This window comes from Ciconia boyciana, chromosome 10 (assembly GCF_034638445.1).
Source record: "Ciconia boyciana chromosome 10, ASM3463844v1, whole genome shotgun sequence".
Lineage (NCBI taxonomy): Eukaryota > Metazoa > Chordata > Aves > Ciconiiformes > Ciconiidae > Ciconia > Ciconia boyciana.
In genome coordinates, this window is record NC_132943.1 from 28,751,108 (window position 1) to 28,763,778 (window position 12,671).

At 37.6% G+C, this 12,671-nt stretch overlaps 1 protein-coding gene across 7 annotated transcripts in view; it reads left to right on the forward strand.

The window, feature by feature from the left end:
- The window catches only part of NBEAL1 (neurobeachin like 1), a 93,816-nt gene that overhangs the window by 27,380 nt on the left and 53,765 nt on the right, over positions 1–12,671 (forward strand). For 6 of the 7 annotated variants that reach the window (XR_012044310.1, XR_012044309.1, XR_012044308.1 and 3 more), the window contains 5 exons: positions 1,728–1,810; positions 4,096–4,181; positions 5,772–6,078; positions 7,028–7,134; positions 12,151–12,234. Coding sequence is in view for 4 of the 7 variants with exons in the window: in XM_072874317.1 (XP_072730418.1) it covers positions 1,728–1,810; positions 4,096–4,181; positions 5,772–6,078; positions 7,028–7,134; positions 12,151–12,234 (667 nt within the window). In the remaining 3 variants the exon portion in view is untranslated. Of the gene's footprint in view, positions 1–1,727; positions 1,811–4,095; positions 4,182–5,771; positions 6,079–7,027; positions 7,135–12,150; positions 12,235–12,671 lie in introns of those variants that run through there. The other variant, XM_072874319.1, reaches the window with a different exon arrangement.

Genomic DNA, 12,671 nt, shown 5'->3' on the forward strand with positions numbered 1-12,671 from the left:
GAAGATGTGGGTTTGTTTCATTATTAAGTTGCATAAAGTCTAGAGAAATCTGCTCTGTGGGTTTCAGCATCATAGTTAGACTCTGATTCCCCAGTTCCTGGAGTAATCACAAAGAAAACTGTGGCACAGGCCCTGTTCTTTGAAACTGCTAGTGATTCACTTTATCTGCTATGACTGGCTCTTCAGATACCTCCGATAAATTTCTGTGAGATCTTTTTCATGTACAGTTCTCCTTTAATAGCCTCAAATTAATTACAATAATGTTAAATGTACATAGTCTTGTATAGTTAATGTGTTTTTCTGCTGTGCGTACAAGGGCTGAAGTTGTTGTTTGCTCCTTGCTGCTATCATTCAGAGCTGCTTTTCCTTTAGGTCAGTTTTATTTCTAACAGGACCATTTTGATGTGCACCAAATATTGGACCTGTGCATGCAAATAACTAAAGGCATAGAGAGTTCATATCTTATGTTACCTAGTCTTGTAAAACCTTGTGTCCGTTCTCACAGCATACATTCTGTAGAGGTAGCACAGCATTTGTGCTAGCTCTGTGACTTGCATTTGTGCAGCAAGTCAGTCGTTCAACTCTGTGCAAACAGAGTGGAGATCACGTGAGCTGTCTACCTTGGCTGCTGGGGTTTCTTCGTAGCTCAAAACCTGCAGTATGCCATAATACTGCATGGACTGCAGTTTTCATGAGGCTGTTATGGAAACAAAAGGTAGTATTCTCAGTAACAGCTTGAATCATTGTGCATAAAGTTTTAAGGAGCATGTAAGGATCACAACTTCTGGTATTTTTGTGCAACATGAGAATTCCCCTTTTCTAGGACAGAGCATGAATTGACACCAGTTCTCACATATGGCTTGCTGTTTTCAGATTTAGTGTAGGTAATGCCAGCACCTCTTGTGGTATACTAGTTAGAGTGTAAGTACTCAAAATCAGTGAATTTACAACCAATGAAGGTGCAGAATTTGGCAATTGATATAATCACACCACAGAAAAGGGTTATGCTTTCTGAAACTGGGTATGGTTTAAATACCTTTTTAAAATTATAATATATTTACTGGCAATCTGGAAGTTAAAACAAAATTAAATTTGAGGATATACTAAGACGTGTTTGGTTGTAACTGACCAACATGAAGGTCCTTCCATTGTTTTCTCCTTTCAAAAACTGGCCCATTTTTCTAAACTGGTGGAACAAGGAAGCCCAAAGGAATGAGGTAGGCAGACCTGGTTGAATTAGGGCAAAAGAAGTTATTGAAGATCACAATATAGATGTGTTGCATCTTTGAAAAGAAGTTTATAAGTGTATCAGTAGAATTATATCCCTTTAATTTGATAGTGTGTGTCCCCCCCCCCTCCATAATGAACCCATAATAATGTTTTGTGCCCATTTCAAGTTGCATGGTTAAGAAATTTGGCAGGCTAGTTGGTGGCTTAGTTATAATAAGCAAGGACTAAATAACAGATTGCTGGCTTTTTTTTTTTTTTAAACTAAACCATATTGTAAAAAGTTAAGGTATTTCTAGGAGCAGAAGAGTAAATATGGGATTAGCTGTGATTAATTTTTTCAGGATGAAATACTACTTTACTTTTTTTTAAATCTTGTAGGCAAAAGTTAACTCCTGATTTTTGGCAGTGTTTTCTATTATGAAGTCGTAAGTTAATAAGTCATAAACAAAGGTATCTTATCTAATTTCTTTGGTGTATCTTTTTTAATGTAATTGCAGACGTTTCCTTAGTACAGTTGAAAAGAGCAGACAGAAGTATAAACCAGCTTCCCTCACTGTTGAGTTTGTCCCTTTCTTTTACCGTAAGTATTATCAACAGCATGATTAAAAATAGTCATCTTTGGAGGAGTGAACTTAGTGATTCAAAGTTCCTTTCCCCTAAGAATGCCTGAAAAATGTAAAAGCCCCTTACTTGCTTTATGAGGCTGAATGAAGTGGGTTGCTTTGTTTGCTTGTTTTTTTGCTTTGAGCATCACCATCTTGCCATTCTTACTCATCTTTGAAAGCCTTTTTTTTTTTTCAGACTTTCTTTCAGTGCCTAACGTGGTTTAATAGGGTTGGTTCCATGAATTGCCAACTTTCCCATTTATTAGGGTACATATAGTGATTGCACGCAAGATCCCTGTAGCAACTGTAATAAGTTGCATGGAAAAATAATCTTAGGAAAGTGTTCGTGTATTTTTGTGTCTTAATATGATTTAACAGCTAGAAAGAAGGAAACTCTGTGCCATCCAGCTAGCAAATTCTCCTTGGACTGCAGTTTGGGAAACTGCTCTGTTTTGTCCCTGGTTAAGTCATTAAATATCATGATGGCTACTTTAGAATTCATGTGTTCTTACCATTCTGGATTGGCTGTGTGGAAAAGGAGGACTTATGTGGCCATATTCTGTACTTAAATCTTGGGAAGGTGGGATGGCCAGCTAGTTCGTCAGTTTAGCACACCAAAGTGCTAATGCCAACAGAACTGAAGCAGCAGGAATATGCTGGAGGGAAATGCTATGAGTGAAATCAACCCTTTTTGCAGCTATCCGTTAACTCAGCTTTAATTGAAAATAAAAAACAAAGGTTCTATCCCTAGAGTGATAGCATTTATGAATTTGGTTTCTCTAGGTTTGAGTCACATACTCCTCCTGTTCCTTGGGATTCCCTCTTTGTGTACGTAAAATAGGCTAGTTGCCAAAAAGACCAAAGAGCTGATGCCAGTAAAATGCCATTATCCTTGTGCCAGAGCACTGGAAACCCAATCTAAAGGCTGCTACTGAGGAATGTCATCTGCAGGTTCTCTCCTCTTCATTCGGTGCATTGCACTCCGGTTCCCCCTAAATCCCTTAAATATTATATACTGTGACTGAGCTAAAGTGTGCTAATTAGCTGGCAGATACTCATCTGCTGGTTGGCCAACTGGCAGGAAAGGCAGAACAAGAAATTGCTGAGCATGTGCTTTAGACATTCTGCCATGGCAGCATTAATTTGAGGCTTTTTTTGGTCTACCCAGCCTAATGATTTATTCACAGTCTGCTAGGTACTGCTCTTTTGAATTTGTCTGAGGTTCCCCAAAAGATTCAGACGCTATAAGTCAAGGGAGCGATGGGACTAGAAGACTAAGGTGTGATCATCTAAGCTTTGTTTCCTCTGAAGACCAGATTTAAAAAATACCTATTCAATTTTCTTTTAAAACAGGCTTATACATTCAGTATATAGTCATGAATCTTACTTGCCAATAATTAATAATTGTCTTAAAGGTTATATTGAATATAAAATTCTTGCATCTTCAGTTTCTATTGTTTGTTTAAAATCTCAGTTTTTACAAACCTGAGTCATTATCAGTTCTATCTCAAAGTTATTGGAAGTTTTACAATGGTTAATTCCAAATAAAATAATCCTTTGTAGTTTGTTGCAGCTACTTTGAGTGTAGTGTTACTGCTATAGCAACAATATCCAGGTCATTGCTACGACAAGTTCCTGAGGCTGTTTATAACTAATTATATCAGATATGGCATGAGAAGAGATGCAGGATGATTGTCTTTAAAGAGACTACTGCTAGAAAGGTTACAGACCTGCACAGGCTTCCCTGGGAAGTTTGGCTTAAAGGGAGCAAGCTCAGGGACTGTTTTTCTGAGCTACCTGCACTGCATATGGCGTTAGACTTTCTGTGCCAAAATTGCTCTAACCTTTGTCATGCTTGCTAACTGCTTGTGTGTTAGCATGTCCTTCTGTTTCTTATTAGTATGGACAAAATGGGCTCATTTTACATTATGGATCAGATCAACAGTTGTTGTATATCTATAGTTCTGTCAGCTTGCATGAAAAGTTTTATGCAAGCTGAAGGTCTGGCCCTGTGAATTCCTGATAAATGTGGTCTTGTCGTGTTACTTTGATAATGCTGGAATTGATGTGTTTGTGTCTGATTTCTGTAAAAGAAAGTGGAGATTATATAATTAATTTTTTTTTTAATTTGCATGATGACAAGGAGTAGAGGAGTTTTTTTATTATTTAATTTGTTGGTGGGTTTTTCGAGAGGAAAAACTTTGTATAATTTATATGACCAAAGTAGGGAATCCTCCTCCTTTTTATTTACTCCAATCAGAATGCTTTCAAGAAAGTGAACATCTCAAGGAAAGCCTAAAATGTTGCCTGCTACATCTCTTTGGAGCTATTGTGGCTGGTGGTCAGGTAAGGATGTTCTAAACCCTTTTCAGCTGCTGAAGCCTCCAAATGCCTGTTCATTGTTTAAGGCTTATAAATACCCCATAACCCACAAATGAGAATAATTTATTATTGACTATGAAGTTTGTCTTATGAATTTTGGGGTCATTCTGTGCAATAGCATCTAAATGCTAAAAGCTAGGTCCTGCTTTCAAATAACAGTAGAAATTTGCTATCTACAATAACTACACATTCATGTGAACTTACTGCAGTATTTTCATATCATAAGGAAAAAATGTGGGTAACTAGATTAGGATTTTCCACCTGCAAAGATGTAAGTTTTGTATCAACACATGAAATTAATCTAGTTTACTTCCCAATGTTGGAAGTAAGCTGTTTCAGTAAGAGGCACAGGGCCTTTATAGCTTGGAAGCTATTTAAAATGAAGCTATTTAAAATCTTTGAAAGAATGTGAAGAAAAGAGGGTGTTCATCATCAGCAAAGCCAATATCCACACTCTTGGCTGACTTCTGTAATGTGCTACTTAGTCTCGTCACAAGCAAATGTTACTTCTGATGATCCAGAAGAGAGAGTGTTTTTAAATGTTGTCAGGGAGCAGCAAAGCCAGGCACTGCTCCACCAGGGAAGGCAAGCTGAGGCTGAGCATTATGACCAGGCAGGCAGAGGCAGTTGATCGCACTGGCAAAAGGTGCAGTCTCACCATACCTCAACAAGGTGATCAGAGCAGGTCTGGTGGTAGTAACCAGGATCAGCAAGCCCAGATCACTAGACAAGTCTGTAGTGATGAAGCCTGAGATCAAGCCAGGAAGTCTAGTCAGCACATCAGGCTGGGGATTTGGTCTAGTGATGGTAACTAGGGTCCGTCAAGAGTCCAGTGGTTGCCAGGCCCATCCATAGTGATGAGGCAGGTCTAAGGCCAAGCCGGGCAGTCAGGTCTGTGGGTCAGGCTCAAGAGAGTACGTGGCCAGGCATAGGCATGGCTGCAGTATAGCTCAGGCAGGTAAAAGGTTGAGAGCCGCATCTTGAATGCAGCTCCCTAGAGAAGGCAGGGAGTCCCTGACAAGGGTTCTCAAAGCTCTCTATGAGGCTGGGCTCCTGCCCCAGATTTAAGGTGGCCCTGAGCCTATGAAGTCAGACCCCCAGGAAGAGAGGTGAGGGAAATGCACTCAGGGCCCAGACAAATATTTGCTAATTATTATGTTATTTTCAAAAATTTTAAAGTATCATGAATCTCATGATCTAAAATGAAAATCAAGTGAAGCTTTACCTAGAGCTAGCAGTTTATCAAGGCTAATTATAAGAATTTTATAACATGCATTTAAATTATATTTCCTTTTTCCTATAAGTATTCTCTTTGAAAAAGAAAGCCTAGTTAAAGGAACAAGATGGGATGCATTTCATCTGTGGCCATCAGTATAATCAAAGTAGAATGTTTTGTATTTATTTAACAATTACAGGGCATTAACAGACATAATAATGCATGTTGCATGATTCAGGTAACTTGGATAGAAACTGCTGGTTTGAAAAGGTTTGGTTTTATTTATTTAATTTTTATTATTTTTTCCTTAATCACTTTTTTCCCCCCATGGGTTTCAGAGGAATGCTCTTCAAGCAGTATCTCCTGCCACCATAGAAGTCTTGATGCGTGTTTTAGCAGACTGTGACAACTGGGATGACAGGAACCCTGAGGAAGTGAGCAGGAAGGCAGAGCTGACTCTGAAGTGCCTGACAGAAGTTGTCCATATCCTTCTAATCAGCAGTTCTGACCAGCGGCAAGTGGAGACGAGTACAATATTGGAGAACTATTTCAAGTTGCTTAATTCAGACCATTCAGCTTTCCCTAATCCAAGGCGATGCAGGCAGTGGGAGAGCAGGTTCATAGCACTACAGATCCAAATGCTGAGTGAGTACCCAATTGTGCAGTTCCTTTAAATATCTCTTGATAATAACTCTGAAGCAAGTAATGATTGAACCATGATAGTAATATAACTGAATGTTCTACCAAAAAATGTTCACTTGGCTAAGCAATTGAAAAATTTCAAAACATTTCTTCATTGGCATTACTTTAGATGTATTTTTGTTTAATCATTCACTACAAAAAAACCAGAAGAAATCGTATCAGATTGCTACCAATTAACCAGTGTCAAGGTTCACAGACTGCTAGTCTCCATTAAAAAAAAAAAAACTTTTTCTAGGCAACAGCTGACACTCATCAGCACCTGAATAATGGCAGAATAAGATGGGTCTAATAAAATACCCATGTGGTGGCTGTTTTGTGATAGTTCACTTTTCAAATGGCATTATTGTAAACATTGGCCAAAAGTGATGCTCTGCAACAGTTGGGTTTAAATCATTGGATAAGAATTCAGGATCTGGAGTTTTTTCCACTTTGTTCAGAATGGGAAATATGAAGTTATTTATTTTCCCAGACTTCCAAGAAAACTGAGGAATAGTACTGAGGCGGTGAAGAATGCTTACAGTATAAGGCTGCTGTAGAATGCAGAGTAATTGCTTGATGAGGAAGCAAGTGTTTGTGTGCTTTAAATAAGTCATGCTGCTTATGTACTCACAGATGGCAATGACTTTAAACAGAGCCCCAAAGCAATCAAAGATATTCAGTAGCTGAACTTTTCACCAGCTATAGTAGGTTATGGGATAATTTTTACAGCATCAAAATGTTTAGTTTAGTGCTCTGTGCTTAAAACACACATCACTCTTGATCAAAGAATTCCCAGCATATAGTTTGTTGTGTAATTTTTTTCCCCATGTTTATTATGTAATGTGCAGAAAAAATGCTTGATGGTTTTGGGAAGTGTTTTGTCTTTGATGCCAGCTCTGTTTTAATTTTATAGATACCATCACAGCCATGTTAGACTGCACAGATAGGCCTGTTCTGCAGGCAATTTTCCTTAACAGTAACTGCTTTGAGCATCTCATTCGACTGTTGCAGAACTGCAAGGTAAATTTTCCCTTATCAGCATATTTTTAACAAAACCTGTCTTGTAATATTGCAGGTATCTTAATTGCCTTTCTATCTTCCTTCTGAATTAGATGCAATTTCATAGTGTCTACATACTGGAAGTAAAACTTTGGATCGGTTAGAGCCACTAATGCCATGAAAGATCCAAGTTGCTCTAAATTCTTTTTTTATTCCTAATGAAGTAGAGGTCTTTCTTGTCTGTCTTGTGGTTAAAGCAATGAATCCTTATTTTGAGTCCTGAGTAAAATACCTTTACAGACACTGCTCATTCTCTAAAATCTGTTAAGGTTGTTACTGGAATCAATCTCCACCCCACCCCCACCCCCCCCACCCCCCGGTTTTTGTTGTGTTGGGTTTTTTTCTTTTAATATTCTGTCACTGGATTGCTAGGAAGTCACTTAAACTGCTGCCAGAGGGAGGTCTGAATTCTAATTTCAGAGGCATATTTTTCCATTTTAAAAAAGCCTTGCTGGTGTGCTTTTGTAAGTGTTTCAAAATACTTGAGTCTTGTGTAGCTGACATAAAACATGAGCTCAACCTGTTACAAATGTTCTTTGATTGTTCTCCTTCTACATAGGATTTAGTGTTTACATAGATGCTGTGTTTTCATCTCAATCCCAGATGGTCATAATTTGCAAGATAGTCTTCCACTGATTGCTTTGTAGATTTCATTTTTCCCTGTGCAAAAGAACATAGATATGATGTAACCCTGTGGAATATTTTATTTCTCTTTTTGTGATGTGTTGGTGGCGTAGCTATTTTGAGCTCTTCTAGTGCTAGATAATTTAATGCTAGCTACAGTATGTGATTTGATTAAAGTCCATTTAGATTTTGGATTAGAACATATTTCAGTGCAGTGATATATTAAAGATAAATATGTTTGGATTATGTCTTAACTAGTTACAATCAGTGGCAGAATGCCAACTGACTTGAAGTGTTTTGAATAGTGTTTGTAGTTTTTTATCTCCTCCTGAAAATACATTGTTTGACCTTTCCATTCTCCTCCTCTGTTTGGGAATCTGTGCCTATTTTTGTACTGACCTTGTACTCTGTAAGAAATTTCTTTTTTAGTTTCTTCTTAAATCATCAAGCAATGTGATGTTTACCTGTTCATGGAGACTCTAGCTATGTTCCTGCTCTCATATAAACAAGTGGTGGAATTTAAGAAAGCAGGAACAGCTACTCTATTTTTGCAGCTTGCTCCTTTTATTTTTATTCTGCCTGTATGTATGTCATAAGATATGCTCATTTGAGGGCTTTTTTTCCTGTGATACAGTCTCACATATTACTGTGATTGGTTGGATATCAATGCTGCCGGTTTGCTACATAGTGGGGCAAAATACCCCCAAGGATGAGAACTGGGGAGAGGGTGGAGGCTGGGAAGGTGTTGTATTTTCCAATATACTGTATCTCTGTTCTTTTTCAAAGCCAAATAACAAAGATGAATTTAGCTGTGGAATTAGGATTTCTCCATACTAGCTGGGGGTGGAGACGCTATTTCTATATCTTTTTTCTTTACGTATGAAAATCTTGTTATTGGATTCACCAGCAAGCTGTGTAAAGCACAGTTCTACAGATAGCGGGAGTGTCCATACACATATTTGAAACTCGGGAAGCTATTGGATCTTCAGCAAATTTGAAGTGAAAGAAATTTTCACGGAAAGGAGGGGTAAAGAAAATCCATACCACTATTTCTGCTATAGATATCCCAAAGCACTTGGGGTATTCAAGGCAATACTTCCAGTCATACTTCCTAGTAATTTGCAGTTCAACAATCTTCTAAAATGTAAATCTTTTTTTCATATTTTGCTGGTTTTAAGGCTTATGGGCAAACTGTCTTCTCTTAACTACGCTCTACGTTGAGATCTACACAAAAGCTTTTCAAAACTGCTTGGTTAAGTTTTGGTGATCTGAATGTTGCTTTTTGCCTGTGACATCTGAAAAGAGGGACTGTACTTTAGAGGTATCAGGAGGTGCTTATTCTATACTGAGAGTCATTTAACAAGCTGCTTTGTCGGTCCTGAATCTTTTCTCATCTATTAAACTCTCTTAGAGGTCAGACTTTGAGCAAAGCACAATGACCTCTAGCAGTATGCCTGTTTAAAAAAAAATATTATTTTCTGAATAGCTTTTAAATAGAAGAATTAAAACCATATAGAAATTGTAATAAAAATCTATTTTTCCTTTTTCCATCTATTACCAGAATTAAAGTAACCCATATGAAAAATCTGATGGGTTTTTTTGCATGTCTGCATTTGCTTCTGTTTAATGTTCTTATTTCCACTTGTTAATGTTATAAGCCTCTGAGGAATATTATAGTTATTCTGCAGTGTTAAGTGCTCTTGACCGTGATGTACCTTTCAAAATGACTTGTGTTTCTAACTATGTGCTTTCACACCTATGTAAGTCCAAGTAATATCTTGAGTGTTGTCCTTCTGTTTGCCCTAATTTATGGAATTTGATTTCTCAGGTTGTTCCTCTTCAGAGAGACTACCTAGCAGATAATGGAACAAAATGTGTGAGGAAAAAAAAAAAAAGACAAATGCTTATATTTTACCCACTAAAGGAAAGTGGTGTTCGTTTTTGGTTTTTGTTTTTGTTTTTTTTTTAAGGGACTTTTAAAACATTTTAAAACATCAGGGTTTTTTTTCAACACCTCAATATAATCTAAAAACAGAAGAAGATAGATTTTAGTCCTGATTAGGTTACAGCTAAACTTTGCACACAAAGTGACTGCAATTGATTATGAAGATATTTGGGTGAGCTTTAAACTTGCAAATTCAGGAACTGACTAGGAATCTAGCTACTAGACACAGAGCAGTTTCTTAGCTGAAGATGCAGTATAGGTGTATGTTTGATTTAAAGCTATTTATAACCTGTCTGATTCTTAGGGTGATGGCAGAGATATTTTACCCTTCTTCCTGTCCTAAGGACTATGTGCCCCAGAAATTCTGCTGCTGTTGCTGTTTGAAGATTAAAATATTCTGTCTAGGTATCTTTAGCCTTCACCTAGGATGAAACATAAGTGGGAAATGGTGAAATATCTATATCCATTTCTTTGCTAATGCCCCGCTGTTGTCTTTATTTCTTACAAGTAAATTTTTGAGAACCTCCTGTCATGTTGCATATTGTATATGAAATCACAGTTGCTAAGCCAGTGACCAGTATAAATTCCAGATAGATCTGTTTCCTTGTCTCAGCAACTTACATATTTTCATTTAATTCTGGGGTGGGGAAAAAGCGATTACTATTTAGCAAAAATACAATGTAATCTTCAGTATTAATTCTTACAGAATTAACAGAAGACTAGTATTAATGGAGGATTGTGTCTCACCAGTGTGAGAACTCTTTTTTTTTTTTTTTTTTGGTATGTGAAATACAAATCCAAGGCAGCCTCCACAGGTTTGGCTGCAGGTAACTGTTTAATGCAATTATTTCCATTATTCTTGTCTCTGTTTCTAACAGCTGTTTTTAAATGCTAACAATAAAGTGGCAGACAAGAGTGAGAAAGACCTTGCCAACAAATTACTGACAGAAATGAATGAGGACCAGGTATCTACCTAACCTGTATTTTGCTTCAGTTGAAGTCAAGACACAATCACAGGAAAATTGATTCCTGTGCTTCACCTTAGCCATCCTCTTTAAGCCTTCTGCAGCAACGTGAACTTGTGTTGCTGCACACAGTATTTCCTGTCTCTGGAAAATTATTTTTCTGAATAACAAATTGAATTCAACCTCAGTTTTATTCATCTGCTTCAAATTGCAGATATTTGCAATAGATTGAGACTCAGTTATGCTTCTTTTAAGGAAAAGGTGAAGTACATGAATGGAATCCAAATAAATTCTATCGACCTGGTGGTGATTTTTTTTTCCCTTCCCCTTTCCTCTTTTTTGCTTCTTTGTCTCAGCACTGTGGTGTTTTGGATTCTGGGGCCTTGTTTGTGAATCTCAATGGTTGTATTTGATGTCCTGATTCTTTGCTTGTCATCAAGAACAGATGTTCACAAAACAATGGACAGGCTGAATCAGGGAGGTAGGAATAGCCTGTTGCTTTAATTTTCCCCAAATATTGTGGAAAGTTTCAAATGCAAATTGCTGTTGTATTAATTTTATAGTAGAATAATTTGTTCTGATTAAAAATGTAAAGAAATGCTAAATACAAGGTATGGTAATCTACAAATTGTAATTCTAACTAATAGCGTTGGCTTTTTAGAAACTCAGTGCGACACTAACCGCATGTAAATGTTTCTTCACATCTAACACCATCTTCTGATTCTTGACATTTCATTTTCAAAATGTCTGATTATGCATATAATATTTCAGAGATGATGAAACAGTGTATGTTTGTTTGCACAGTTTTGCTAATTAGGTTTACTGATGGATGCGAAATAGTGCTCCAGTGTTTTTGTCCTTAAAAGCACCATAGAAATATAAATATAAACAAGAATTATAGGAAAAAACTCAAAAGATCACTTAAATTGGAAAGAGATGTTGATCAATGCGATGAGGCTATGGGTGAGGCAGCCACCTTACTGTGCTGGTTGTGACTTATCTCTTATAATTTGTGTGTGTGTGTGTTGCATTGGTGTGTAGGGACTTGGATGGAAAACAGCCCACTTTATATGAACTGCAGGTGTCTGATTGTCCAGCCGCACACACACACATAGTGCAAGAGGTTTCCTAATTTGTTTTCCTCCCTCCCTCTTGAGGTTGTCCATTAGCCGCATGAGGAAAACTTGTTTGTCTATCAGAATATTTGAAGTGCCATGTGTGTTGTGAATGCTTCTCTCCTCTTGAAGTATGTGGCTAGTTGTCTACTGTTATGTAATTCCTTGTAGGCCGTGGGGTTATGAAATCTTGACTGGTGGGGAGATGATTTTTTGAAGCATGTTAGCAAACTTTTGGTTTCCCTCCTGGCAGGAGGGCACAGTATAGATTTTGGAGCTGAACTGTCTTTGCACGTTTGTATATAACTTCTGTACCTGCTACTTTCAGGTGTTTCAGGGGCACCTAGACTGCTTGGCAGTATCAACCATTCAAGCCCTCACAGCAGTAATGCACAAGTCTCCAGCTGCTAAGGTAACAGTATATACACAGAGGTTTGTTTGCAGTAGGCTTCTTGATCTTGTTTACAGTTAGTGTTTTTATCACAGTATCTTAATGAATTTTGCTAATGAAGATGAGCATATTGTTGTCACGCATTCCTGCCAGATAGGAATAGCTGATTAGCATCCGTTATCCCTTTATATGTGTCTAATGGCTGGACACTGAGCCATCTTTCTATTGAAACTGGAAGATCAGAGAGGTAATGGCAGTTGTAACCTTTGTAAAGGAAGTTCATCATTACTTGTCCCATGAATATGTGGGGTAGAATTAATGGGTATTTGCAGGAATTTTCAGGCAGGAGTTTGTGTCATAGTTTTATCATGGCTTTAAACTAACTCAGTACGGTATTGCTGTCCAAATGGTGGTCTTGCTGTTCCCCTGCCCGTCCTTTGTAGTTATTCTTGTGGTTT